Source organism: Zootoca vivipara, chromosome 2 (genome assembly GCF_963506605.1).
Source record: "Zootoca vivipara chromosome 2, rZooViv1.1, whole genome shotgun sequence".
In the NCBI taxonomy this organism is placed as follows: Eukaryota; Metazoa; Chordata; class Lepidosauria; order Squamata; family Lacertidae; genus Zootoca; species Zootoca vivipara.
In genome coordinates, this window is record NC_083277.1 from 62,538,752 (window position 1) to 62,566,479 (window position 27,728).

The 27,728-nt window shown below is 44.9% G+C and overlaps 1 protein-coding gene across 2 annotated transcripts; it reads left to right on the plus strand.

Annotated features, from left to right (window-relative positions):
* The first annotated feature begins 487 nt into the window (after window positions 1-487).
* On the plus strand, window positions 488-25,123 carry SPARC (secreted protein acidic and cysteine rich). 2 transcript variants are annotated; one of them, XM_035105705.2, is made up of 10 exons: window positions 488-644; window positions 12,176-12,245; window positions 13,975-14,022; window positions 15,274-15,358; window positions 16,647-16,768; window positions 18,103-18,223; window positions 20,489-20,622; window positions 21,268-21,416; window positions 22,755-22,903; window positions 24,362-25,123. In XM_035105705.2, exons 2-10 carry the CDS (start codon window positions 12,189-12,191, stop codon window positions 24,388-24,390), a joined length of 894 nt encoding a protein of 297 aa, XP_034961596.1. In that variant the 5' UTR covers window positions 488-644; window positions 12,176-12,188; the 3' UTR covers window positions 24,391-25,123. The 2 variants fall into 2 exon arrangements, with proteins under 2 accessions (XP_034961596.1, XP_034961595.1); XM_035105704.2 differs by having other exon boundaries at window positions 489-644; window positions 13,972-14,022.
* Window positions 25,124-27,728: the final 2,605 nt, after the last annotated feature.

Genomic DNA, 27,728 nt, shown 5'->3' on the forward strand with positions numbered 1-27,728 from the left:
TTATTATTATTATTATTATTATTATTATTATTATTATTCCTTTGTCACACAGCTTGCCTTACGAGTTGGTGCTAATGTTGATGGCACTGTTGTCGTCCTTTCCCTAGAATAGTTGCAACTGGATCCTCTGCCTCAGTCAGATTGTGCACCAATACGCAGCCATCTCCATCGGTCTGCAAGGTTTGTATGAACAGGAAGGACTGGGCAGCACCCCATAAAGCTGACAATATTTCTGCGAGAGAACAAAAGAGTCTTTGCTGGAATCCTGAAATGCCTGCCACAAATGTGGCGCTCGCCTTTGATTCTCCATCAGCCTAAAGGCACTATATTCCTCTGTCACTTCTTGATTGCTCTGGTCTATCATTTAGTTTTTGGCTGCAGCCTCTGATTATATTTTTGGGACTCGGGAAGAAGGGAACGGGGTGGGAGGGGGACGGGAGGGGGGAGCCAACCCACTGTAGAGAGAAAGAAACAGAATGGGAAAATAGAGGAGGAGGAGGAGAAGGAGGAGAAAGAGAGCAAGCCAAGCAGAAACCCAGCCCAGCGAACCTCTGAACGGTTTCCTGTTGCCTCCTTCTAAAACACTTAGATTCCTTCAGACCCTTGAGAGAGGCTGAAGTTTTCTCAGCTCCACTGTCCTTGAGGTATGGCATCAAATCCTCCTTTTCCATTCTCTGCTCTTTCTCATTCCTCTCTGTTATGATGCTACGCAAGCGGGTCATAGTTTGCCAAAGATCTAACATCGGCACATGACTTAACAGTGCTGGTGAAGGGGAGTTGTATTAATGTGTGGGAATCTTTTTGCATTTTCTTGACTTTCCATTCTTGAGAATTTTGCTTGCTGCACCTTACTTTTGTTCCTCAGTTCGAAAGCTATTCCCCACCCCCACCCCCACCCCATAGCTGAAGCATGTTAATAGGATTAGTTCGATGACATTTCAAAAAGAACAGGGTTTTGCTGCTTATTTCATTGCTTTTCGCTGCTCGCCATAAATATGTGTTTACCGTATTTATTGGAAGGAGATGACAGTAATTTTCAAGCTCTGTTGCTCTGTTGCTAGGATTTTGCAATTTAATTCCTCCCCTATAATAATAATAATAATAATAATAATAATAATAATAATAATAATAATAAGGTCCGGCACATGGAATGCAGCCTGTCATTGGTCACTTCAGTTTACGAGCTTCTAAGGAACTAAACTTGTCAAGAGAATGTTAGCACAACAATATTTTTCTTTCCAGAAAAAGGCATCAGAAGAAGAAAGTTATTGTTTTTAAAGTCTACTACCCCCTGCAATTGTTGTTATTTATCTCACTGATTTGCTTTTGGCAGAGTGACAGCAGTACAGAAGGAGGATGAATTTCAAGTCAGAATGTTTTGGTTTTTCTTAGGGAAAAAAAACAGTGGATGCTAAAAGGTATTTCATTGCCTTTAAAGGCAGCCGCTGCCTCCCCTGCTCTTACCCCAGAGAATAGTTCAGCTGCTCTTTTTTGTTGTTCCCTCTTGGAACAGTATTTTATTCCAAAAGGTTTGCCAAGAAAAAAGGCAGTTAATTTTGAATTGCGCAGGGAAATCTAAGCGCCTGGAGAAGTTTAATCTGGGGCAGATAGGAAAGAGCCCTGTTGCTCTGAGCAGTCTATTTGTGTGCGTATTGGTGGGGGACAAGGGGAAATATAACAAAAATGCAATGGATTGTGACTCTGGAAGGGTGGCAAAGTTGAAGGGGAGATATTTTTATGTGTGTGTATGTGGAGGGGATTAAGGAAAGTGCATGCACGGTCCATGAATCAGTTCAAAAAAAGCCATTGTCTGCCACATAGGCAGAAGCAGGAGATTGGGGGTGGGGGGAAGATATCAACTTTTCAAACTTTTGCCAAGATCCGCCTACTGGGGTGGGGGAAAGCCGCTCTTCTCTTGTATGACTCTCCCACAATGGAATGTCGGCTTCCATGGAAACCCTTTCAGGGCCTTTTGGTTCAGGAGATGCAAGGCCTTTATGGCCTGAGACGTGGAAAGGAAAAGATCTGTTGAGCTGGAACTTTCCCCCTTTGCAGAATTTTAGATGTGGAAAAGTTCAAAGGTTTATTTTTTGGAGTGTTGCTTTCGGTTCTGAATTGCCCTATGCAGCATCCCCCCAAAAAAGAAAGGCACAACAGAGCGCCTCTTGACTTCTCCTCAGTTGTCCTTAAGTGACGTTTCCATCTATTATGGCAGAGGGGATCTCATAACACACACGTCTTCATGTCAGTAAAGTATTTCAGTTCACTCGCTATCATTAAAGCCAGAGCTTGGCTTCTGCAGAGGATCAGCCAGGGCTCCATCGGGGACTGTGTGTTCAATGCTTGAAACTCAGTTCTGGAATACATAAAGTAAAGTAAAGTAAAGGAATATATCTTCTGTGGAAGTGTCTTTACCACTAACTATGGTGGTGGTGGTGGTGGTAATTTATTTATATCCCCAGCCACTCTGGGCGGCTTCCAACAGAATATTAAAAACACGATAAAACATCAAACATTAAAAATTTGCCTTCAGATGTCTTCTAAAAGTCAGGTAGTTGTTTATTTCCTTGACATCTGATGGGAGGGCATTCCACAGGGCGGGGGCCACTACCAAGAAGGCCCTCTGACTGGTTCCCTGTAACCTCACTTCTCGCAGTGAGGGAACCGCCAGAAGACCCTCGGCGCTGGACCTCAGTGTCCAGGCTGAACGATGGGGCTTGAGACACTCCTTCAGGTATGCTGGGCCGAGGCTGTTTAGGGCTTTAAAGGTCAGCACCAACACTTTGAATTGTGCTCGGAAACGTACTGGGAGCCAATGTAGGTCTTTCAAGACCAGTGTTATATGGTCTCGACGGCCACTCCCAGCCACCAGTCTAGCTGCTGGTCTGTTCCCTGCCACTCCAGATTAAGATGTAAATCTTCCAGAGCCCCAGCTCTAGGGCAGCCACACTGTTAAATGGTATAGCGAAAGAACAGCAATTATGCCCAACAGTTATTTATGTCAGCTACATTCATGCCAGCTGTTTATATCTTGAAACAAAGGGCTATGATTAAACAAACCAGCCTTTAATTATCTTTGTCTGTGTGGTACTTGATAGTTTAGGCATTCTTTATAACTTAAGAAAGTTGCTGATATCTTTTTGCACTGGAGGAGGGGTGAACTGTAGGGGTTTCACAGGTGGTGAGTATCTGGGCTTCCGTCCAGGCCAAACTTCCGGCCACTTTCCTCTTGGGACAGACTGCTGGTAGCTGACAACATGAATGCTGAGCAGCTGGCCTTGCTTTCATCATGGTGCCGCAGAATCCATAAAATAACATGACCCAAAATAACTGGAAAATTACAAGCAAAGCGAGCCCGACTTTCTAGTGCTGGATATCTCAGACAGGATTTAAAATTTAGTCAGGTCCATCCATCCATTTATCTGTAAGCTGCCTTGAGTCCCAGTCTAAGGGGAAAGCATTATTATTATTATTATTATTATTATTATTATTATTATTATTTATTAGCATCCACAATTGTGCCAGGGCACCACTTCTGCTGAGATACAGGACATCTCCCCAGAGGCCCATGAGATGGCACAGGGACTTCTGGAGCAGTGTCTTATTTCCTGGTAGGAGGGATATCTAGAGTAGTGTTTCCCAACCTTGGGTCTCCAGCTGTTTTTGGACTACAACTCCCATCATCCCTTGCTAGCAAAACCAGTGGCCAGGGATGATGGGAACTGTAGTCCAAAAACAGCTGCAGACTCAAGGTTGGGAAACACTGACAGAGAGAACAGAACATAACTTCCTTGTGCTACTTTTGTCTCCATAAATGCCAACAAGAAGTCGGCACTGTCTGCACTGAAATGAACACGAGAGAATTGTTCTCTTGCTCCTTCCTTGCTGCCAGACATCCCTTTCAGGGGAAATGGAAGATCACCCAGCACACCAGGGAGTGGAGCGAAGTCCTTGCAGGAACCCAAGTGTACAACTCCTCTTAAGCCAAAACATTTTAAGGGGACCCACTGAGGCCCTCTTACTTGAGAGACCCCGCCCCACAATAGGGAGCTGTTGTTGTCCCACCTACAGTCCCAAGCTCAGGTTTATTAGCCCAATGAAAATTATGCCCCAGACAGCACATTAAATATCATAACGGTGCATGCGATTTTTCTTTCTTTCATAAACTATTTGCTAAATCAGACTGGAAAGAATTTAGCTTGTGCAGCCAAGGACTAGCAATAAAGAGCTAGATCATATCCCTGATGTTACAGTCATAAAAAGCTTCTTTCCCCTTATCTTTACCATGAAAATTACCTGCTGCTTTCCTCTGCCCTTAAGCCTTGGATATTCTGACAACGTATCATTTTCTCTCCAGATAAAGCCACACATGTTTGATATTAGGGAACTGAATTATTGGGTAGTTCTCTTGAACGAGTTCTTAAAATGATGACACTTTATACAGTGCTTCTGCCAGAGCAGACTAACATCAGCTTGTTTTTACAGAGGAGAAGATTAAAGAGATCACCATTTGCTGGCAGGAAAAGGACTTCCTGTGTGTGCCTAGCAGTACAAAGTGGAGTCAGAAATGGAATCTCCCTCCTGAGCTCCTTTGGGAGGAAGGACAGGATTGATAATAATAATAATATCCAACCATTTCCCAAGCTTTTCTTTGCTCATAGTATTACATCTTCGTAAGCTTTTCGCTAGTGTAGCTGTTGAAACATGGAGCTACTAGCAGTGGCGTAACGCCCTTTGCCAGCGCACAGATAAGATGAGAGCGCATGTGCCCCAGGCAGGAGCAGAGCATGCTCATCCAGCCCTTGCCACTGATGCCGCTGGGTGGGTGATCACGTGTTGTGCGGGAGCAGGTTGTGGAGGGTGCCCTTCACCCTTCATCCTCTGGACTCCCCAGCCCCTATCACCGATGGGCGACCTCTGCTGTGCCGGGCAGGGGCGGGACGCGCAGAGGGTGATCTTCATCCTCTGTGCTCTCCAGTCTCTGCTGCCGGCAGGGTATAAGGGTGATCTCAGCCGGGGGGGGGGAATCCTGGTTCATGCCCCTCGCCCAGGGCAACGTCCCCCATGCCCCCCCCACTCTACGCCACTGGTTACTAGACAGTTTTTAATGTTGTAAATTGCTGCTTGGGTTAAATAATTGGAAATGAAATGGTGATGCAATCAGTTTCCCTGAAGATGAACAAGAGAGGGTTAAATGCATAAGAAAAGCTCTGCTAGATCAGGCCAGAGGCCCAGCTGGTCCAGCATCCACAAGATGCTAATGGGAAGCTTGCAAGCAAGCAAGACAGCAGCACTCTCCCCTCCCACGGCTTTCAGCAAACTTGTATTCTGTTCATGGAGGCAGAATGCGGCCCTCAGGGTTAGTAGCCACGGGTAGCCTTTTCCTCCACGAGGTTTCAAAGCAAGCTGCACTGCGTTTATTTATTTTTGAACAACTTTTTATGGGGTTTTTATAAACAGCAAGCTCACTTTAAAAGAATTACCGTTGCAGCAATAGCTATCACACGCCCCCCATTTCATTTATATATTTTTTAAAATGTGGCATAGCACTTCAAGCAGGACCAGATAGCTGAGCCCACTCTTTATTTAAACTCCCTCTAATTCCACGGTGTAGGGTTATTCTCTGGCATTGTGAGAAATTCAGCTTGGTGCTTCTGTGCCTCACCGCCACCAGGTACACTTGCCAGGGCCCAGTGACAGAGGAGGCTGACCATCAGAGATCAATTGCCCAAGGCTCCCTCAGCCTGGCTCAGTGGACTTCCTCCCATGTTAGTGGCTGTCTGTGGATTGCAAGCTACAAGCACAAACCTCTCGCTCATGGTACTCATCTGCAAACCTTGGTTTGCGGTTTGAAGGCTTTCTCCATGAGCAACAGTTGGAAAAGGGATCCGTTTTGTTTAGGATCCTGATCAGGGTAAAGGACCCCTGGATGGTTAAGTCCAGTCAAAGGCGACTATGGGGTTGCGGTGCCCATCTCGCTTTCAGGCTGAGGGAGCCGGCGTTTGTCCACAGACAGCTTTTCTGGGTCATGTGGCCAACATGACTAAACCACTTCTGGCACAACGGGACACCATGACGGAAACCAGAGTGCACAGAAAAGCCATTTATCTTCTTGCCGCAGTGGTACCTATTTATCTACTTGCACTGATGTGCCTCTGAACTGCTAGGTTGGCAGGAGCTGGGACAGACCAACAGGAGCTCACCCCTTTGCACAGATTTGAACTGCCGACCTTCTGATCGGCAAGCCCAAGAGGCTCAGTGGCTTAGACCACAGCACCATACTAGTCAACTTAACTGATTGATAAAAAGCCAATCCTCCAGAAACATTTGTCTCTATCTGAACACTCATAAGGCTTCTTGCACCCTCTCAAATCTGCACCAGAGGGTTTGCTGAACTCTCCAGAACAGAGGGCAACAGCAGAAAGTGGGAATTAGTGAGAATTACCTTCCTTCCCAGTCCATTTGCAGAAATTTCTGCTGGAGCAATGAGTTGGCCACGAACAGAAGGACCCAACTAGAAGCATCCCTTCATAAACGCTGCATTTGAGCCATATTCATATAATGCTGCTACATGGACAGGTGTTGCACAGCTCTTCTCAGAAAGAAAAGGCTCAGGATAAGTGAGCCTATTGATGACTGTACACACTATGGTAGCTTTTTAAGAGTTACATGAATTGGCCACATGGGTTAATCCCCCCCAACATGCCAAACCAGGGTTGAAAGAGGAGTTAGTATGAAGGTTGTGAGAAAAGGGGTACAGGCTCTAGCCTTGGTCCATGACTCTGCATCCTTTAAATGAGATAGAATGTGAACAAAGAGGACAGCAAAGAAAAATGTGTTTGCAGTCATTTCAAAGCCTGGATGATGATTGTTATCCTTCCTTGGGAAAAGGCAGAGAAAGCAGTTCATGCTGTCCAGAGGAAGCCACCAATGCTAACCTTAGAGAGAGGGGAGAGAAGACTATCTCTGTTAAGAGATGCTTGAGATATGCAGTTGATAAAAGGCAGTCACCAAAGCCACCTAAATGGCAGGTGCGGAAATAGGATCACATCTTTTCAAAGCTCTTTTAAGTAACTCTGGTCTCATTAGTCATTATCATCATCAGGTGCTGTTTTGCATAGGAACATATGTCAAAAGGAAAGAGCAAGGAAAGGTGGCCTGGCGTACGTGTTCTGCAATGGACTCTAGGCATTAAAGACAGCAAGGCAAAATGGTGGAGTCCATTAGGACAAAAGAAACCCTCACGACAGCCTATGTGCTGCATTCCAGATATCACAGGGCCCCAGGGGAGATGTCCTGGTGGGAACCTTCCTTAGCTCTGCAGCAGCTACCAGTTTCAAGCCTATTCTGGGTATAATGTGGACTTGAATGCTGATTTAAAGTGGGGATTCAATATTCCACTGTTCCTGGTGGACTATAGACCACAAGGCAACAAAGAGGTTCATGTGGCACACCCAAGGGAAATTGCCAGGACAGTGAGTTTATGCAAACTGCCACCTCGTGCACTTTCCCTTTTACAGGAAGCTTTCCCTGGGATTTTGTGTCAGATGCAGTGGTGTAGTAGTGGTAAATATTGAAGAGTTTATCATGACAATCTTCATAGCCACACCCTCAAGGAGTGTCCAAAAGTACAGGCAGCTGCATTGATCCCTATATTTATGCGTGCATATATGTGTGTAACACACACACACACACACACACACACACACACACACACACACATATCAAAATGTAGAAGTACATAGCCTATCACCAAATTTATTAGAATGAATATGACCACAATCCAATGTAATTTCCTGGTAATAAGCACCATTGAGTTCAGGGAAACCATGCATAGGTTTGTAGCCATGTCAATCAGAAACGTGAACCATCTTGCCAACAAGTGTTGCCATTTAACCTGCTAGCATGAAGTAAGAACCCCAAACCAAAAGAAAGAAGTTTCCATCCTCTCCTTGATTATTTTCCTCCTCCTCTGACTCCCTCTGTGCTAAATTGACACAAACAAGCTTGAAAGCTTATTAACATTATTACCACTCACTTGCAAGGAGAGTGTGTCAAGTACTGCACCCTAGCACCCCAGCAGATGACATCATTGCTCTTGCATTTTCCTACAGCACTCCCAACCCCAATTAGATCATGGGGAAAAGTCGACAATTCTGCAGGATAGGAGTGTAGCTGTGGTTATTTGGGGGGGGGGGCTCTGCACATGCTGAGAAGCTGTCTTTTCCTCCCATGAGATATATAGAGAAATCATTCCAGTTAAAGAAAAGCATGGGATCCTTATCAAATATCAGCACCATTTATAGAACCAAATACCAACCACAGCCTACACAGCAAGCCCTGGCTGAAACTAAACACAGAATCTGTTTCTTCTGTAGTTCAAATTGGGATAGTGACGTTATTTGAAGTTCTTTTTCCTTTGGACAACTAGCTTTTGCATCTGTTCTGTGTTCCAACCTACTCCTGCAAAACAAGAGTGTTGGAGAAGGGGGATTGCGTCTGCATTCACGACGATATGAATGCATGTGCATTAATCCACTTTGCAGATCCAAACTCTTGAGTCTTGGCACTGAAAAGCACGTTCTTGGGCTGAGCCCCTGTGAGCCCCGGGTCTGGCTCAAATTAAGCCCCAGCAGCATGCCTTGAGTCATTTGATTTTCTACAGATAGCCGTGGGATGGTTGCTGCACAGATCTCCATTTCGAGAGCATCACACTATGCATTTGACACCTCTATTGCAAAGTACCAAGGGTACAGCTGGAAGGCCTCAGCCAAAGCAACTCCTCTTGGGGGAAAAAATAAGTCTCTTATGGAGGCATTTCTGGACATTTTTGTTTTTCAAATAAACTTGTTTCCTGTCTCCAGCGACAGACGTTTATGTAAAGCTTGTTTGCTCAGAGAGTTGATCCATGTCCCTTCTACCTCCAAGCACAACAGTGGCTGTTCTCAGTGTTTGCTGGCCTGCTGTCAGTTGGGTTCCTATACCTCAGCACAGCCCCGGGCCTTGAAATCTGATATTCTCTGGGGCAAGGAATATCACTAGAGATCCTCGTCCAATATTGACCAGGCTGGCTCAAGGGGTGTTGTCTTCTGAAAGCAGCCCCTTGACACCTGGCTCGTAGCTGCTGAACCTCAGCGAAGTTGTCGGACCTTGGTCATCAGTGGACCTCGGAAGCAAGGCAAGAAAAGCCCTGCTAGTCAAAGCACAAGAAAATCCCTTGTAAATCCAGGAGGAGGGAAACAGCCAGATGCAGCTGTACTTTTCCACCCCCAAAAATGCCATTTCAAAGGGGAAGAGCTATTGACCTCAGCTTCAGGTCTTGGCAGTGACGAAGGATGCTTTCACCAGCCTCCAGAGCAAATAAAGGCAAGAGGAAAGGACTTGGTGTACTGACTAGCAGGAGAAGAGGTGGGGGCAGAGGAAAGGGCTGTCTGCATTAGACAGCCGCCAAGTCAATGGGAAATAGGCCCCCTACATAGCCAACATGGTACTCTCCAGATGTTGTTAGACTGCAACTCCCATCAGCCCCAAGCAGCCTGGTCAGGGATGGTGGGATATGTACTTCAAAGCATCTAGAGGGCACAAAGTTGCTTACTCCTGCCTTCCTCTATACTCACCAGAAAGTGTCCGTGATTTTGCATGAAACCAAGCTGCATCTTCATGAATGGCTATATTTCTCTTACCATGATCTAACCATATACACAAAAAATACATCATGCAAAACATGCTGGAGGCTGCAGCATGAACGTTTTTAGAAAGTTACAGTGCAAATATTGCTAAAGCCTGCTACATTTGGCATAAATAAAAGCTGAGGTGGAAACTTCAGACATCGGACTTTCTGTAGTGCATTGAAGACAACATGTTTGGAAAACGATTCCACGTTTTGGGTGCAAAGGGAGCATGCTGCAACCTGCCATAGAAATGCCAGGAAATGCATTCATATTAGATCTGCAATATGAATAAGCTTGCATTTAGGTGTGAAATATGTTTGTAGGTAGGGAGCTACTTTGCAGAGTTCAAATTCTGAAAGTACTAAGTTGGAGTTCAGAATTCTATATTCCGCAGTTTAAGACTTGGGAGACTTCTGGTTTGTAAAATATTCCACTGTTGGATAAATATTTCACCCAGGCTTGCACTACAAATGAAAAACAACAACAACACTGCCAGTGTTGTCTTTATATTTTGTCATTCATCTGTCGCGTGAACCTGCTACCAATAGGGAAGGTCATTTGTGAGAGATCTATAAGCATCAGTCTCATAATCTTATTGTGAATACAAATTCCATATTCTCCTGGATTTTCCTTCTTTGTTAGAAGTGATCAATGAACAATAGATTGTATCTGAGCAATTGAAGAGGCTTTTGGCAAAAGCATGTTGTATCGGTTGGTCTGGATTTCCAGATGCCCACCAGTTTGTACCCACTAGTACTCTGTGAGTGGTTTTTCAGATTAGCAAAGAGTTCATATATCATTTTACAGTCAACACATTCAGATTCTTGCCTGCATGCTAGGCACAGCAAGAGATTCCCCTTTCTTCACAGTTCATATCACTTTTCATGGACACAGTTCTACAAACTGCATCTGGAGTATACAAGATTGGTCCATATAGGAACATTGTCTATCTGTAGCAACACTCTACTCATAGGAAAATAGGTGAAGGCCTGAAAACTCTCAGCAGGAAATGTATAGACCTGTAGAAGAAGATTCTGCAGTCACAGCCTCTGCTGTATGCCAGACTGCAGCAAAGCAAAGAATTTAATCACTCAGGATTTCCTCAGTTTGTTTCCCCAGGGCTTTCTGGCAAGGTCTTCCTTGGGCAAGGATGGACATGCCTTAACGCTATTGCATTAGTTTGAAAGATAGGACTTTGCACCAGCAGGAAGATGGTTTGGACATTACATGATGCAGAGAATAACGCTGACTTCCACTTTTCCACCCTTATTTTTTCCCCTTCTGAAATATTTCTGGTTCCCAGTAAAACTTTCATGCTTTTGTTTTTAAATCCAAAGGATATTTCAATTCTTCTATGGTTATCTGTTATGCACACTTCTGAAATGTAGTTAATAGGAAAAAAGCTCGTTTTAGGTCCTTTATTTTCCCCTGCTATCCACAATGTCTGAAACAGATATTATTGCTGAAACATTAACAGGTAATGTTTATGGATGCCAGGTTTCAGCCCAGAAATAGTGTCTCCTCTCCCGCCAACCTCTCCTGCCACATTTTCCTTCTTTGCTTGTAAGGGGGGATCAAGCTTGCCTTGCTAGGTCCAGGAAGTCAGTGGATGGGGGTCATTGTGGCATTCAGCCTTACAATGGTGGCCTCCACAAGGCCACCAAGTTCAATGAAATTTACTCACTGGACATGTGCTTGGTCAGGGATTTCAGCCTGAAAGTTAAGGAAGAACTTTCTGACATTAAGAGCTGTTAGACATTGGAACCATAGCTGCCAAGTTATCCCTTTTTTAAGGGATTTCCCCTTATGCTGAATAGGCTTCCTCACGAGAAAAGGGAAAACTTGGCAGCTATGATTGGAACCAACTCCCTTAGGAGACTCCCCTTCATTACAGGTTTTGAGGCAGAGGTTGGGCGGCCAGTTGTCATAGATGTTTTAGTTGAGATTCCTTTGGGGTCCCTTCCAGCTGTACAATTCTTTGATTCTATATATTGTCGAAGGGAGAAAACTCTAGGTATAATCCTTCCATCACCTAATGTTAATCAAGTTCATGCATGAATTGTTCTGCAGAAGACTTTGGCTTTAAGTTCAAGTCATTTTCATTACTCCCATTTCTTTCTTTTTTGAAGCATCCTTGCAGGTCAACAGTGTCAACTATGTCAAAAGCCTTACCTACTCTTACTTATCCTTCGTATAATAAGAAACAGTAACATGAAAAAGTGGTGTTGTGGTTACAATGTTTTACTTAGCACATGGCTCAAATCCTCATTTGAGCTTGCCATGATTTAGGGCCACTCACTATCTGTCAGCTTAGGTTGCTGTGAGAATATAATTGGGGGAGAATCAAGCATGCCACCCTAAATTCCTTAGAGGAAGGGTGGAATAAACTGCCATAAAGGAAAATGATAAACTGACTCTCGTGCAATAAAGCCCACTAATACAGTAGAATACAATACTCAATCCCCACCCTAATATAAGTCAAACGTTTCCTCTTCTCTCTCCAGACTTCAAAGAAAGATGCGGGCCTGGATTTTCTTCCTCTTCTGCCTGGCAGGCAAGGCCCTGGCAGCACCGGTAAGTATTGAACTTGGATCAAATAAAATTTTAAAACCTGTTTCCTAGAATAAATTTCTGCCCCTCCTGCTTGGGCAAGGCATGAGAAAGGATTGCCACATTTTGACTTTGATTTTCCCTCCCCTTCTTGGTGCCAGGAAAAGATGGTTCAAACTAGCAAGATACCTTTCAAATTCTAGAAATGGGGTTGTTGTTTCTGGAAATATGGAAAGGAGAGACTATAAATGGGGGGCATATACCAAGCCCTGGTTTTCTTGTTTTGTTTCCACCTGGCTTTGGCCCACCATTCCTTCCCTTGGCCACAGCCGTTTTCCTCTCCTAGACCTCTGCTTCTTCCAAGTCTCCTCCCATTTGCCATCTTTCCTCTGTCTCCAGTTTCATCTGCCCCCTTCTTTCGGACCCCTAAAGCCTCCACATCATATGCATTTTTTTGTTAGAACAGAGTTTGTGATGATGGCATCACATTACAAACAGAAAAACTTGTAGGGGGGTTACAGGAAAGCCACACAAGTGCTCCAAGAAGGCTGCACTCACATGGTAGTTTATTCCGTTTTCATGACTTTCCCCTAACTGTTAAGTTCCACAATATATTTGAGCTGCCACACGACATAAAAGCAACTTCTGGAACTACAGTGGAATATAGTACAAGTTTGGTGCTCATTTCCATGCTATTTGCTTTCAGAAAAGATCTGTTTGCAAATAATATGGAAATGAATGCTAAACTTGTGCTAAATTGCATGGTAGTTCGATTATGCAGTCGTACCTCGGAAGCTGAACAGAATCCATTCAAGAAATCCGTTCGACTTCTGAAACATTCAACTTCCAGAGCACGGCTTCTGATTGGCTGCAGGAAGCTCTTGCAGCCAATCAGAAGCCCCATTGGACGTTGGGCTTCTGAAAGAATGTTTGAAAACCAGAACATTCACTTGCGGTTTTCAATCGTTCAGGAGCCAGAACGTTTGACTCCCAAGGCGTTCGGGAGCCAAGGTACGACTGTATTCTGCTATAGTTCTAGAAGTGGCTTTTACATCATATGAAAGCCCAAGTACAGTTGTGCCTTGGCAGTCAAACGGAAGCCATTCCAGAAGTCTGTTCACTTTCAAAACGTTCGAAAACCAAATCGCAGCTTCTGATTAGCTGCAGTTAGGAAAATGGAATAAACTGCTCTGTGAACTCAGGCTAAGTCAGAACAAGCATGGATGCCCACACACCACAATCCATCCTTCTCAGATGACTGTATTGAAAAGTTTGATTCTTTTCAAAGTCACTGCCAAAACTGTGCCTTAGGGACAGGTGTGCTGTAAGTGTTGCTGGCAAAGTCCATTGGGTGGTGCCCAAGTTAGTGAGCAACAGGAATTCACGGACCTTAACGCTTTGAATTCTAAGTGTGTGTGTGTTTTAAATAAAGTTGGGCCAAGGATATTTGAGTGCCTTCAAGTCTATTAAGGAATGAGATACGGCAAGACAAGGAGCTCCATAGACTTCAGTGGGGCCTGCTTGGTTCTAACTGTGGCAAAGGGGAGCATTATCCAGAAGGTCTCACACTTTCTTCCTGCTGGTTGCAGCACTTGGGTAGGGTAGCAGAGGAGCTTTGTACACGTGTGTGTGTTTGGTCACTGCAATAGGAGTGGAGCTTCAGGCACAAGGTTGAGGGGAAACCCTGCAGTAGAGCTACCGTAGTACAGGAGACACATCCACACCTGACTTCCTTATTTCTTCCTTGCAGCAGGATGCTCTACCAGAGGAGATGGAAGTAGTAGAGGACCCTACAATAGAGGTACGAAGTGATGCAATACCCCCCTCTTTTTATGTGCTTTGTGGGAGCAGATGCATTGGAAGAGGTGGGATAACGACTGATGAGAAGTTGTATGACCACCACCCAAACAAATCGGGATGCATGCTCAGCAAACAGGTGGTCTGGAAGCAACCTAACACATTTTCTGTGGCGTATACGTTCAATGGACTGCAAGCTGCTTACGCCATAAAAATGTGTTAGTCTTTAGGTACCTCAAGAGTCTTTGCTCTCTTTTTTTGCTAAAACAAACTAACACAGCTATTGCTTCAGATCAAGATTGGCCTTTTTATTCCTTTTATTATGAGTGAAGAGCTTTCAGACTGCTTGCTTGACATTTAAGGGTGATCAGAAGAGGAACGGAACTGCAGTTGGAAGCACTGTTGAGAGGTGGGGCCTATAACTCAGTCACAGTGTGGAACGCTCTTGTTCAGGTTTCCAGCTAGCCACCAGTCAGCCATACCTCTCCTAGGACACTCCATTCCATTCCATTCGCCCCCAACCTGTTTTCTGTATCCTCCCCCCCCCACAACAACCAGTTGTGCCCATTGAGCATGTTCAGTCCTCACTGAATTGCTCAAGAGTCCCCTCCCGCTTTTATGGTTCACTTCCTAAAAATTGTGCTTCTCCAAATCTCCCTCAAAGACTCTTGTGCTATTTGGCTACATTTTAGAGTATGAACTCACTATTGGCATATAGTATACTAAATACCTCAAGGACCACCTCTCCCCATATGAACCAACTCGGACCATCATCTGAGGCCCTTTTTCATGTGCCTCCTTCATGAGGGGCCAGACGGTGGCAACATGAGGTGGTTCCCCATTTGTGGAATGCTCTCCCCAGGGAGGCTTGCCTGGCACCTTTGTTACATATCTTCAGGTGCCAGGCAAAAACATTCCTCTTCTCCCAGGCTAATTAAATAATCTATGGCCTTTTAAATTGGAGAGGGGTGTTGTTTTTGTTTGTTATTATGCATTTTCAACCACCCTGTAATCTTGAGGTGAAGGGCTGTATAGAAATTTTATTATTAATAATAATAATACCTCAAGTTGGCTCTTCTTTCATGAAAGGAAATTAACTCTAGAGACATTTCCCTGACCTCTGGCTTCCTAATGCTGTGAGTCTCTCCTTGAACAGCCTATTTGAGTGGGTATGGTTTCTATGTCGCAACAGGTTTCCAGGTTGTCATCAACCAGAGCACAACAATAGCTGACCTTATTCCACCTCTCTTCCCAGGAACCTGTGGGTGTCAACCCTGTTCAGGTGGAGGTTGGAGAGTTTGAAGAGCCCACTGTGGATGCGGAGGAGATTGTTGCTGAAAGTAAGCAGTACTCTGGATATTATACTTTAAACCTGCAGACATGCAATGTTTTATTTGGACACGTAATATAAGCAGGGCCAGCCCAAAACATTTTGGCACCTGAGGCAAGCCATAAAATGGCATCCCAACACCAGGGAAGAAGGACTGAGTGAAGATCTACACCAGGAACAAAGGGGAATAAAGCTCTACATTGAGAACAAGGGCGGGAATCAAATCAACTTTTTCCTGCGGGTTGAAGTGGGAATCAGAGGCAGGGAAAGGGAAGGGGCTGGATTCTTGCAGAGCCCAGGAGTCCCTAGAGGACAGCCCCCACCATTTCCTCCTGGGAGGTGGGAAGAGACAAGCAGCACCTCCTATTCACCAAGAGACCACTGTGGAGATGACACTGGTGGCAGCGGCAGGCTGCTGAGGAGGGGGAAGATCTGGCCTCCAAGGAGCATGTCACAGCTGTTGCTCCCACTGTGGCAGCAGCAGCAGCAGCAGCAGCAGCAGCAGCAGCAGCAGCAGCAGCAGCAGCAGCGGGCAACACATTCCTTGGAAGCCAAATCTGCTGCCCCTCTAGATCCTGCCATCTGAGACAGTCACCTCACCTTGCCTCAAGGGTGGACCAGCCCTGTATATAAGAATGCATATTTTATAGAAATGCAAAAAAACTGAAGAAAAGGGGTTGTTGTTGCAGCCGCCCTGGTATGTTCCAGCCAGATGATGTTTCTTGCCACTGTCATTTAAGTCCCGCCCTCCCAGGCTGTGGTCCCCAATCTTACATCCTGAAGACCCAACAGCATCACACTCTCCATAGGCTGTTTTAAGTTTCAAGGGGTATCACTTTAAAGAACCACATAGGGAAGGAAATGGCCTGTAAACAGCATGCTCCCTCTGAGGCCGGTCCTCACTCCATTTCAGCCATGCAGAGTGTGTTTACAGATATCTATCTGTTTTTTAGGCTAGGGAAAGATTTATGATGGTGGCAGTTAAGGTATCACTCTTTCAGAAGAGAATGCTGACACTTGCAACTTAACTCCAATACATCAGTTAAGCAATTCTGGTCATTCTTGTGCTGCCCTAGTTAGAGACAAACATAGACTATTGGACTATATGCCTTGCTCCATAAAATAAATATGTTAGCCTAGCCTACATCTGAAACACTACGCTGGATGGCTCAGACACTACTGTTGGTGAAAAGGCTGAGTATATCTCTCCATAGTTTTCCAGGTTTTTTTTTTTTATGATGAGGAACCACTGACACTGTTTTGGCTTCACAAATTGCTTTTTTTCTGGTCTTGCTTAGATCCTTGCCAGAACTATCACTGCAAGCACGGCAAAGTCTGTGAACTGGACGAGAACAACACCCCTATGTGTGTGTGCCAGGATCCTTCCAGCTGCCCAGCCAGCACTGCAGTGTTTGAGAAGGTGAGAAGAGAAGATGAGTGAAGTCAGGCCAATAGAGCAAACTGACGAAAGTGGAGGTCTTGGGAACAGTGATTGCTTATAGCCCCAGTTATATCTTAGCTTTAGCATAGCGGCTGATGCACCTCTGAGGTTTCTCCCAGTAACACCTGTAACTTCTGGTTAGCGCATATCACATAGTTAAGTACCATGCTACCAATGAAGGGTGTGTTGCAAGTTTGGTATATAGCCACGTCATCCAACCCGGCAGTATGAAAGGAAGCTGCATGAATTACTGAGAAAGGGATGTGAGCAATGACAGGAGAGTGGCTACCATGCCACTGGACAGAATGAGTGCAGCTGTCAGCGGTTGCACTCAAGAGGGTGAGATGGATGAGGAGTGATGGAGATCACTTCCTTCTCCTGATGCTGCAGGAAGAGGAGAACGCAGCATTGATTTACAGCAGGGGTTTGAGGGGGATGAGGAAGGACACAGCAAGAGACGAACAATATAGTTGGGAAGTGTTAGAAGAAGGGGGGGAGATTGCGACACTGCAGCCAGCTGACACGTTGTCACTGGTGAGTATTTCTGATCCCCCTTCTCCCATAATATGGCATTCATTAAGGGTGCAGGAGCAATGGAATTGGAGACATTTGGCCACAAGCAGCCACCATAAAGGGAGAAGCTGTTGCTAGGAAGGGAGGAGAAGGGGCCCAGTTTGGAGCAACTCCATTGTTAAGGCCTGTTGCGTTCTTTTGTCTCTCCCTATTAGGATTGACTAAAACTTATTAAAAAGAACTCTACCTTGTTTTCTCAGTTCTTGCTGCAACCGGGGGAGGAATAGCTTTCCTGAAGCCCTGACAGAGCCTTGACAGCAGCTCGTCATTCTTCTGAGTCTTTCAGTGTTTTGTTTTGTTTTTTTTAAAAAAAATACAACTGACTACCAAGTCTTCTTTGACAGCCTATGACACATGGAGTGAGAGGCCCTGCCTGGCAGTAGTTCTTCCCCTACCTGATGGGTCAGTGCCAAGGGCATTACTGGAGGACAGCAGCTCCATCTCCTGGCACTCTAAAATCTACACGCAACCGCCAGGAAATAAAGATTATTACTTGGGAGTGCAGTGACAAAGATATGCTGACCCCATCAAATCCAGGGTTGCAGTCCTTAAATTAATCCAAAATGGAGTTATGGGCTGGATAAGACTTACCAAGTAGAGGCTTTATGAATACCTGACAGACATTTGAGCTTGTCTAGCACTGGAAGGTGATTGATGTTTTCCTAGATGGGGAGAAAGACAGATCCATGCTGCGTTTCAGTACTTCATCTTTCTAATGCAACTCTACCCTTTTCACAAAGGTATGTGGCACTGACAACAAGACCTATGACACCTCTTGCCACTTCTTCGCCACCAAATGCACTTTGGAGGGAACCAAGAAAGGACACAAGCTCCACCTGGACTACATTGGACCTTGCAAATGTGAGTTTTCATCCTTATGCTGCAGAACAAAATCCATTCCGAAGACAACTAATCAACACCTGCTTTTCAGATGTTGTGGCACTACAGCTCCCATCATCGTTGACCATTGGCTATGCTGCCTAGTGCTGTTGGGAGCTGTATCGTGACATCATCTAGAAGGCATCACATTGGCTACACTTGGCCTAGCTTCAACTATATTTTCAGAATCAGTGAATCCATATGATCTATGGAATAGCAAAAACACTGCATCAAGTTACCGTATGTTGGCATGGAAATACATGGAGATCTACATGATCAATGTGGGTCACAAATAAATAAGGCTTGGGTGATGGACATCCTGCGGACTGTTCATTCACAGGGGTGTGTAACACTAGCACCTGCCAAAAGATGGAGTTTTAAAAAATAAAATACTTAGGTCATACTGTGACAATGCAGAATGTGCCTGCATTCATAACAGTCAAGCGACAGATTCTGGGAAATGTGCTGAGAAAACTGACCCGTAGGTCAGCCCAAAGGCATCTACCATCTTGGTTACCTCAGCCATTGTGTTCACTGGTCCAATAAACCATGAACAAACCTTGCCTAGAGCTTGTGGTTTGTCTGTCGTGAGACAAACCACAAGCCTGCTTTGGGTTGGTATGCTAATCCAAACCTCAACTTAGCCCCAGATAACAAGACAAAAGCAGAACCAGGGGAGAAGCGCTGTGCTTGAGATTTCGGCTCTGGGAACCTACACATTTGCTAGTCTGTGCTCTGCCATGGCTTGGCTTAGCATTACATGTGAACTCGGTCTCTATCAGAGAAAGGTGTCTTGGACTCCATTAATCATCTGCACCTGAAGAAACGGGAATAGCTAGGAAATCTCTGTAGAGCTACAGCAACACATCTGAAGTCACAACCTTGATCTCTATCTAGCCAAGATTTTCATGACCCTGCTCACTGGTAGTCGGGTTTTATAAAGTTTTCATATTTCATTCCATGCTTCATAATTGCAGCTTATTTTGGGTGTAAGATTTCACAGGGGGGGAGAAAAGGACACAATCAGTTCCTCAGGTCTGATGGTCACAGAATGCATGGTCAAGATGGTTCTGCAGTGTTGGGTGTTGGCCTTCAGCTTCATTTGGTCCCTAACTTTAAGGCAAACGAGATCCTCTGTATCCTGGAAATAGAAAATGTGATCCTGTAAATAGAAAATGGTCTACAGTATTTACAATGCTGAAAAGTTCTGCTATAGGCAAGTGATAAAGTACTCATTCAAGAGCCTTTTTGTCTCCAGCATCTTTCTACGTCTATCTCTAACCACAAGCCTGTATGATGAGACAGCTTCTGTTTTGCAGGCATTGTCCTTGCCCTCGCTCAAGGTCTCCACAGTTGCTTCAGTGGCTGTGATGATTTCCTGTTTCCAGGGGCTCCACTATGGATGCCTTGTGCAACTAACAATCTCTCATTTAAGCATGCATGCAAACATGTTGAATAAATTGTAAACATATCACCAGCCCAACTTTTGGGCAGATGGGATGGGGTTAGATCAGGTCGGAACACAGAATGTGTGGTCAAGGTGGCTTAACTGTGTGTTGGCAGGATATTTTTATTTTCAAGTGGTCTCTAAGTTTAAGGCAAGAAGTGGCCTTTGCAACCAACAAAAAGAAATACTTTAATATCTTCTCCTCCAGACTGGATTAACGTGATAGCTAACAAATATGCCATTAGTCAAGTAAGTCCTGGATTAATTTAAAACAAACAAACACAGACATTTAAGCACTGAACCCATGGATGGTTGATAGAGTTAGATAAATGTTTTCCTGGAATGCTATTTTCTGCTGCTTGTGAAAGGCAAGCTTATACTTTCCTATTTTGTACAAAATGAAAAACTTAAGAAGGTAAAAAGTTCAAAGACAAACAAATCTGGATCATCCCACAAGCTGTTTATTGTCTCAGGTTAATCCTAAAGTTGGTTCTAATGTCAGGGTGTAGAAAGAGAGTACTGTCTCAAAGAGATTTTGGGGATGTTTCTATGGGGATGAATGGCGTCCCCATAGAAACTTGCAGAATGGGCCTTTTTTGCATTGTTAGCAAAAATAAAATATGTGTAAACTTTTTGAATGCAGTGGCTCTCTTTGCTATAATGCGTATCGCTATCTAATAATTTCTGTGCCATTGTTAGGTGGAGTCAGTGTTTCATTGAAATGGACTTATGGTTACAGACAAAAAACATGGCGTGCCCTTGACTGTAAATGAGCTGATGGGTCTCTGGTTGGGTTTCAGTCATTCCTGAGTGCCTCGACACCGAGCTGAGTGAATTCCCCCTGCGTATGCGTGACTGGCTGAAGAATGTTCTGGTCACCCTGTATGAGCGGGATGAAGACAACAACCTCCTGACCGAGAAGCAGAAACTCAGGGTGAGCTACAGTTCCACAACCACCCCCATAGCTTACAATGGTACACAAATGTGGAGTCTTCCTACATTGTTATTTTTCATGGTTATGGATCTACCACCTCATCACACCAAGGCCAACGCATCATATCACATCACACACTACTGAATATAGGCTGCCCACCCATTTAAAGAAAACACTCCCCCCCCCAACAAGTGCACCTAATATTTTTCAAGTTTATGTCTAAACATAAAGCATATGAATATAGCAACTGTGTTTTAAAACATGTGTGTCTCACCAGCGCACCCATTAAAGCCAGGATTTACATCTGTAACAGATTCATACCCAGCACTCACTTCTGGCAAGTCTAGTTTTTCTGCCACACAATGCATGGCATGACCTTAGCTGCTCAAATGTGGTGTGCAGCATGCCATTTGCAAAGCCTGTCCTGTGTCACCAGCCATTGTGTGTCTTGCATTACCTTCATATGCTGGAAACTTCTCTTGGACAGCATGTACATTTCTGCCAGTAATTCACTGCTCTGTGGCTCTTCTTTGGCCATCTCAGGATGAAATACAAGCTATTGCCCACTTTACCCCAGGAGAAAGGCTCTGATGGTAGCTTCAGACTATTATTTTTTTTTAATGCAAATTGTATCTTGATGAATAGGTGAAAAAGATCCATGAGAATGAGAAGCGCCTGGAAGCTGGGGACCACACAGTGGAACTGCTGACCCGTGATTTTGAGAAGAACTACAACATGTACATCTTCCCTGTGCATTGGCAATTTGGTCAGCTGGACCAGCATCCCGTCGATGGGTATGTACCCACCCAATTCCCTGGCCTGTGATAAACACTAGCAGAGACAAGTCACATTTGTATTAGATCACTAGCAAAATTTTAGGTTTTATAACCTTCATTAGCCCTCATCAAGCAAGGCTTAAAATAATAGATAGCCTAGGATACAAGAACCAAGTACCTTATTTATCTTAGGTGTAAAATAGCCTGCACTCAGCTCTTTGAAAAGCTACTTTGTTAGCAGAGTTAAGAGTGGTGTTTACTATGAAAGATGGGCACCTTCCCTTACTGCATGACTGTGCCACAAATCAAGCATTTGGCTTTCAGACTGCTAAGCAGTACATCCTTCAGCTTCTCAGGATTCCTAAATTTAACTTTTAAAAAACAGAAAAGGGAGTGTCTGCTGAAGGCTCTGGTATCAACAGCGAGTACAGCCCATCCATTTAAAGGGCTGGTTCTAAATCTACATAATGTCCTTCAGGTTTGGGTAATGGAATGTTTTGCAGGTCCTTCCATTTCTTCGATAAGACTACTCCACAAAATGAGAGAGATTTCCCAAAGAACAAGATATCTTTGGTATATAAAGCCTGATCCATGCATTCTCCAAATGGCATGGTGCATCATGACTGCATCCCGCGATGCTCTAGTAATGTACGAAATGAGAGAATCACAGGAGAAGAATGGAGCACATGGAAAGTTCCTACTTTTGTTTTTGTTTCCTTTCATACATTACTAGACTGGCACAAGTCAGGGGGTTGGAGCAGATGCCCATTGGGTCCCTTCCAGCTCTTATGATTCTATGATAGGTCACAGATACAGGAAACTGACGTCCATGAAGCTTGGGTAATGTATGACTAGGAAACAGGCCTCAGTCCAATATAAAAGGGGGACATTGCTGCCAGGCACAAGAAGAGAGGGGGACACCAGTGGCTTGAATTGCCAGCATGGATTGACCTAGCCCAGGCATCCCCAAACTGCGGCCCTCCAGATGTTTTGGCCTACAACTCCCATGATCCCTAGCTAACAGGACCAGTGGTCAGGGAAGATGGGAACTGTAGTCCAAAACATCTGGAGGGCCAAAGTTTGGGGATGCCTGACCTAGCCCAAAGTTAAGCCCACAGATATGTGCTCATTGTCTTAATGGCACAATGGACCCAGAACATAGAAGCCTTCCTATTGAATGGACATGAGAATGAGCCCCAAAATATAAAGGAAGGGTATGATTGCGTGGGAGTGGAGGACCAGAGCAAAGGGATTGTTGCCTCTGTCCTTTCTGCCAATCTAGTGAAAGCTGCGGTCGATGGTAATTTTAGGATGTTGTTGTTGTTGTTGTGACCACCTTGATGCTCCTCCTTTCAGGTATCTGTCCCACACTGAGCTGGCGCCACTGAGAGCTCCCCTCATCCCCATGGAGCACTGCACCACCCGCTTCTTTGAAACATGTGATCTAGACAATGACAAGTACATCGCTCTTGAGGAATGGGGCAGCTGCTTTGGCATTAAGGAGAGTAAGTATACTGCACACCAGGGCTAAGGCATCGCTGGGACTTCACTAGAGGAAAGGGAGGGCCCCTCCTAATTCCAAACATCTCCAGATGATTCCAGACCAAGAGCACTAGGGAGACACACCAGAAATAAAAGCACTTACATAAAAGGAGCTAGCCATGCCTAACACTGCAGTCCTCTAGTAAATCCCCCCTGAGTTCCATGGGTTTTAGTCCCAGGTAAGTGATTATAGGATTGAAACCAGAGCAACTTCATAAACTAGCCCAGTTGGTGGCACACCGGATGAGCGCTGGGATCTACTCTGGAACTCCTTGACAGTCTGCCTTTTTTATTTCACTTGTACCCCAATCTTTCTCCAAGGAACGAAAAGCAGCTCACCTTTGGTTGTCAGGCTGCCTTCCCTGTTAGACAACTTGTGGGGCTAACCCTGCTTAGCTTTGGCAGTGGGACCAGGTCGACACTCTGGTCAAGCTTCAGAGCTGGCCCATGCATTAGGTAGGGTGATGTAGCTGCCTCAGGCAGCAGAAATGCAAGAGGCAGCCATCAAAAAAGCAACCCAGGTAAGGGAAGTGGTGGTGGCAGGGCGGCACAGTATTGTGCTGCACAGCTTTGCTGCTGGGGAGCCCCTAAGGGTGGAGAGAGACTGGCAGAAAAGTTCTGCAGAACGCCTTACTCGCAGTGAGTCTCAGCGAGAGGGAGGTGCAGGGCCGGCTCTAGGTATAGTCCCGGTGGTGTGGGGTGTTAGGGTGCCGGGCCGGCAGGCGGGGCGCTGCGCGGCAAAGCCGTGTGGAAGCCATGCTGTGTGCTGCGAGGGCGGGGGCGACAGAGCGATCTTGCGCCCGACCTGCTCGAGACTGTCCTGGGGAGGTGTTTAAGAAGCCCTTGCAGGGTTTGCCCCTCTCCCTGCCCAGTGGCAAGGCTTTGAAAGGGCTCTTGCTTGAGGGGAACCCCTTCCGGAGCCTCACACCCCCGCCATGGATGCATTAACAGGATATCTCAGGTCACCCCTGCCAAGCACTCAATGCTATCTCTTCCCTCAGTAGGGCTGTATCCTGCAGAGAACTATGGCCCCATCTGCACTGTACATTTAAAGCAGTATCATATCACTTTAAACAGCCATGGCTTGCCCCAAAGAATGCTGGGAACTGTAGTTTGTGAAAGGTGATGTGAGTTGTTAGGAGACCCCAATTCCCAGAGTTCCCTGGAAAGATAGATAGATTGTTAAACCATTCCTGGGAATTGCAGATTTATGAGGGGAATAGGGGCCTCATAACAGGGTGTGGAAGGAACATCACCAGGCAAATGGGGTAGCTGGTTTGGGCAAGGGTGGTCAGCTGGGCGGGCTGGCAGGGATTAAGGGTGGATTTTTCAACAAACACTCACATACATATTGGGGAATTGCACTGCACAGATTCACACACAACGTGTTCTTACACCATGCCTTTCTTCTTCTTTTGCAGAGGATATTGACAAGGATCTCGTGATCTAAATTCAGCAGCTTCTGCTTCTGTTACCTACAGCTCCCATGTTTTCTTTTCCTTTTTTAACAATTTGGGGCTTTTTTGGTTGTTTTACCGGGGACAAGGTGCTAATATAGATCTAAACTTATATATTAACGGTGCTAAAAAAAAGAGAGAGAGACAGAAAAATTGTTAGTAGCCTAATCTATACCACTAGATTACTCTGCTCACGCACTCATCTGTGTGTTTCTGTTGTCCTCTTGATTTGATAATATCAGTACAGTGAAACAAATCCGCTTCTGTTCAAAGTATTGACCTCCTTCTCCTGGCCCTCTCTTTTTCTAACTTTTTTTTTTTAAAGAAACAAAATCTTAACATGTTTTTGGCTATTTAACTCTCAGGCTAAGGATCTCCAGACCAATTTACTCCCTAATTTCTAGAAGGCAAGTAAAGGAAAGTGTACCAAAAAGGGTGTTGGGAGACTGGGCTATACAAAGTCAAGTAGTGGGGCAATTGTTTTATGAAAGTTTAGGAGATCCGGATTTCAGACACTAGTAGGTTGGGGAAAGCGTACAGTTGGGTAAGGTCTACAAAATCCAAAATGGTGACTTTATGAATTCTGCAGTTCTCGAATCTGGCACCAACTTACCTGAAAGGAATGATTACAAGAGAGCAACTGAGATGCAAGGGGTGGGGGTGGGGACGAAGTCTTGTTAACTCCCACCTTTTAAAATAAAAAGTAAGAAAATTCTACCTGCTTCATTGCTGCGCAGTGGCTGTATTTTTTGTTGCTGTCTTTACCATGCTTTTAAAGTTAGATTTGGTGCTCATCTGTGTTTGGTGGTGCTTATTTTTCTTTTCGTAGTCTTTTTTCCTGCTGTGGTTTGTTTGTCAGTGAAATCCATTCTGAGGGGCAAAAGCACATTTCCCTAAGTCAAGTCATTCCCTCCTAGTCATCTGTGGTCATTCTAAAATACCCATCTTGCCTCCAAGGAATAACACTAGGCCTGTTCACATGTTAAGCTGGATGCGTGTACAAGTTTTGCGTGCTGAGGTACCATGACATCCCCCCAATAATTCACACTTCACACAATATTTTAATAGAAAAAAATTCCTTCAGTAGCACCTTAAAGACCAACTAAGTTTTTATTTTGGTATGAGCTTTCGTGTGCATGCACACGTTCTTCTTCTGAAGAAGTGTGCATGCACACGAAAGCTCATACCAAAATAAAAATTTAGTTGGTCTTTAAGGTGCTACTGAAGGAATTTTTTTTCTATTTTGCTTCGACTCAGACCAACACGGCTACCTACCTGTAACAATATTTTAATTTTAAGGTTTTTGGCATTAATTTGGCCACAACTTTATTTAAATACAACTGAATGTGAGTGGTTGCTTAGGCATTGGTTCTTGCCATCTGTCCCCTGTCTGGGACAGATCTGACTCCCTCTAGCCTAGTAGGGGAGCCAGTAGGTAAGCACCCTCTGAGAGAGGTCGGGGCAGGGACCCATGCCCTTGACCTCATCCCTCAAATGATCCCCGAGGCTCATGCGCGGCCCTGGCCCCTAGCGGGGATAAACGGACAAACATGTAGAGCCCCAGAATTCCTTTAAAGGAATACCCCTAAAGGCAGCAGCAACCATGAGGGGCAGGCCCAACCAAAATCCATACCCCTCCACCATCCAATTTGAACCAATGCCTAACCGCCAACCTTACAAGTTGCGACTTATTGCAGCATAGTAGGCAAAAACCACCTGGCACCAGCCAATCAGCCAAGTGGCAAAATTCCTGCCAGGCCCCTGATCCAAAACAGGCGACCCCATGAGAGGCGCAGCAAGGTCAATGCAAGGACGCCTAAAATTAGAGGAGGGCGGGCGGGAGATTCGTTGCGAGCAGCAAAAGTGGAACTGAAAGCTGCTCGCTAAGCATATATAGGGTAAGGCTGTCAGTCAATCATTTGCTACATGCAAATTTCCCCAGCAATAGCACCCCACCAATCACACAAGTGGCCATCCAAACTGACCCACCTCTCCAACCCTGGGATGTCTTGTTAACCCTTCCGCAACCCATGTTCTCCTCTATGGGGAGAACCTGCTTTCTCTACACAGGTACAAGTGTACATCCACTGATGTATACAGCTCAACTACAGGCCACACATGTGTCCACTCAATTGTTTGTGCACACACATTGAATGTAACATGTGAACACCCCTTTTGCGTGTGATGGTTCTACTCATAGGGAGGTGCAAACATTTGCATTTGGGCTGAAAAAACTCAGGGGAAGTATCCTCCTAATAAGAACATTTTCAGTAGCAACAAATAGTTAGGTCTCATAAGCTGAGAAGTCACTTTTATTGCTGAATGAACTCTGTACATCTTAGTTGTACAAAAATGTTGCCACAGTGTGAGCAATGAGGAATTTTCTCAAAAAAAGAAGAAGGTAGCTATTTGAAACTACCACATTATGTGAGATCAAAAATGAATCTGTATTCTCCAGTATATTACTAGTGACCCTCAGGAGGGTCACTTCGAACCATCTGTTGGGAGCTAAAACTTGTGCCACAGTCTACCGTTTGAAAAAAGCTATTTATCCTAGATTTCATCATTTGACACATTTAGTAAAAAAGAAAGACATATATCTATAGGTGAGCATGGCACTGAAGTATGGGCTAGAAGATTAATCAGTTCTATGTCGGTCCTGTTGAATAAATGTGAGATCTTAGGCCCTGGGAAGTTATGTCTTAATGTATAATCTATATTCAGGATTTGAATTGGTTAAACAGTGATTTCTGTAACCCATGAACCCTGGGAACTGTTTTTCTTAGGTGGCTAGAGACTTCAGACATAGAATTCTCTGCTCCTGTACCAAGATATTATTCCCACGACACTTTGGGAGAAGCTGTGATAGTTAAATTAACACAAAATATTTAGTCTGCTTGCAAAGTGCCCCCCTCTTTATACCCTGTTTTCAATGAACAGACGACAAACTGTTAAGTAAGTTTAAAATACTTAACTTAAGAAATATTCCAAAGGTCAGATTCATGCCTTTATCCAAACAGCAATAAAGAGAGCTCAGGCAGAATACTCTTGGATAGAAGATACAGAAAAATTGCTTCAAACACATGCTCTAAGCCAGGCATCCCCAAACTTCGGCCCTCCAGATGTTTTGGACTACAATTCCCATCATCCCTGACCACTGGTCCTGTTAGCTAGGGATCATGGGAATTGTAGGCCAAAACATCTGGAGGGCCGCAGTTTGGGGATGCCTGCTCTAAGCTTGGAGCAAAGCTTAGACACATCCTTCTTGGTGTGGAGAGAGACCAGGAAGGGAAGGCTTCACTTCCTCTCTCATTGGAGAAGAAGGAGTGGG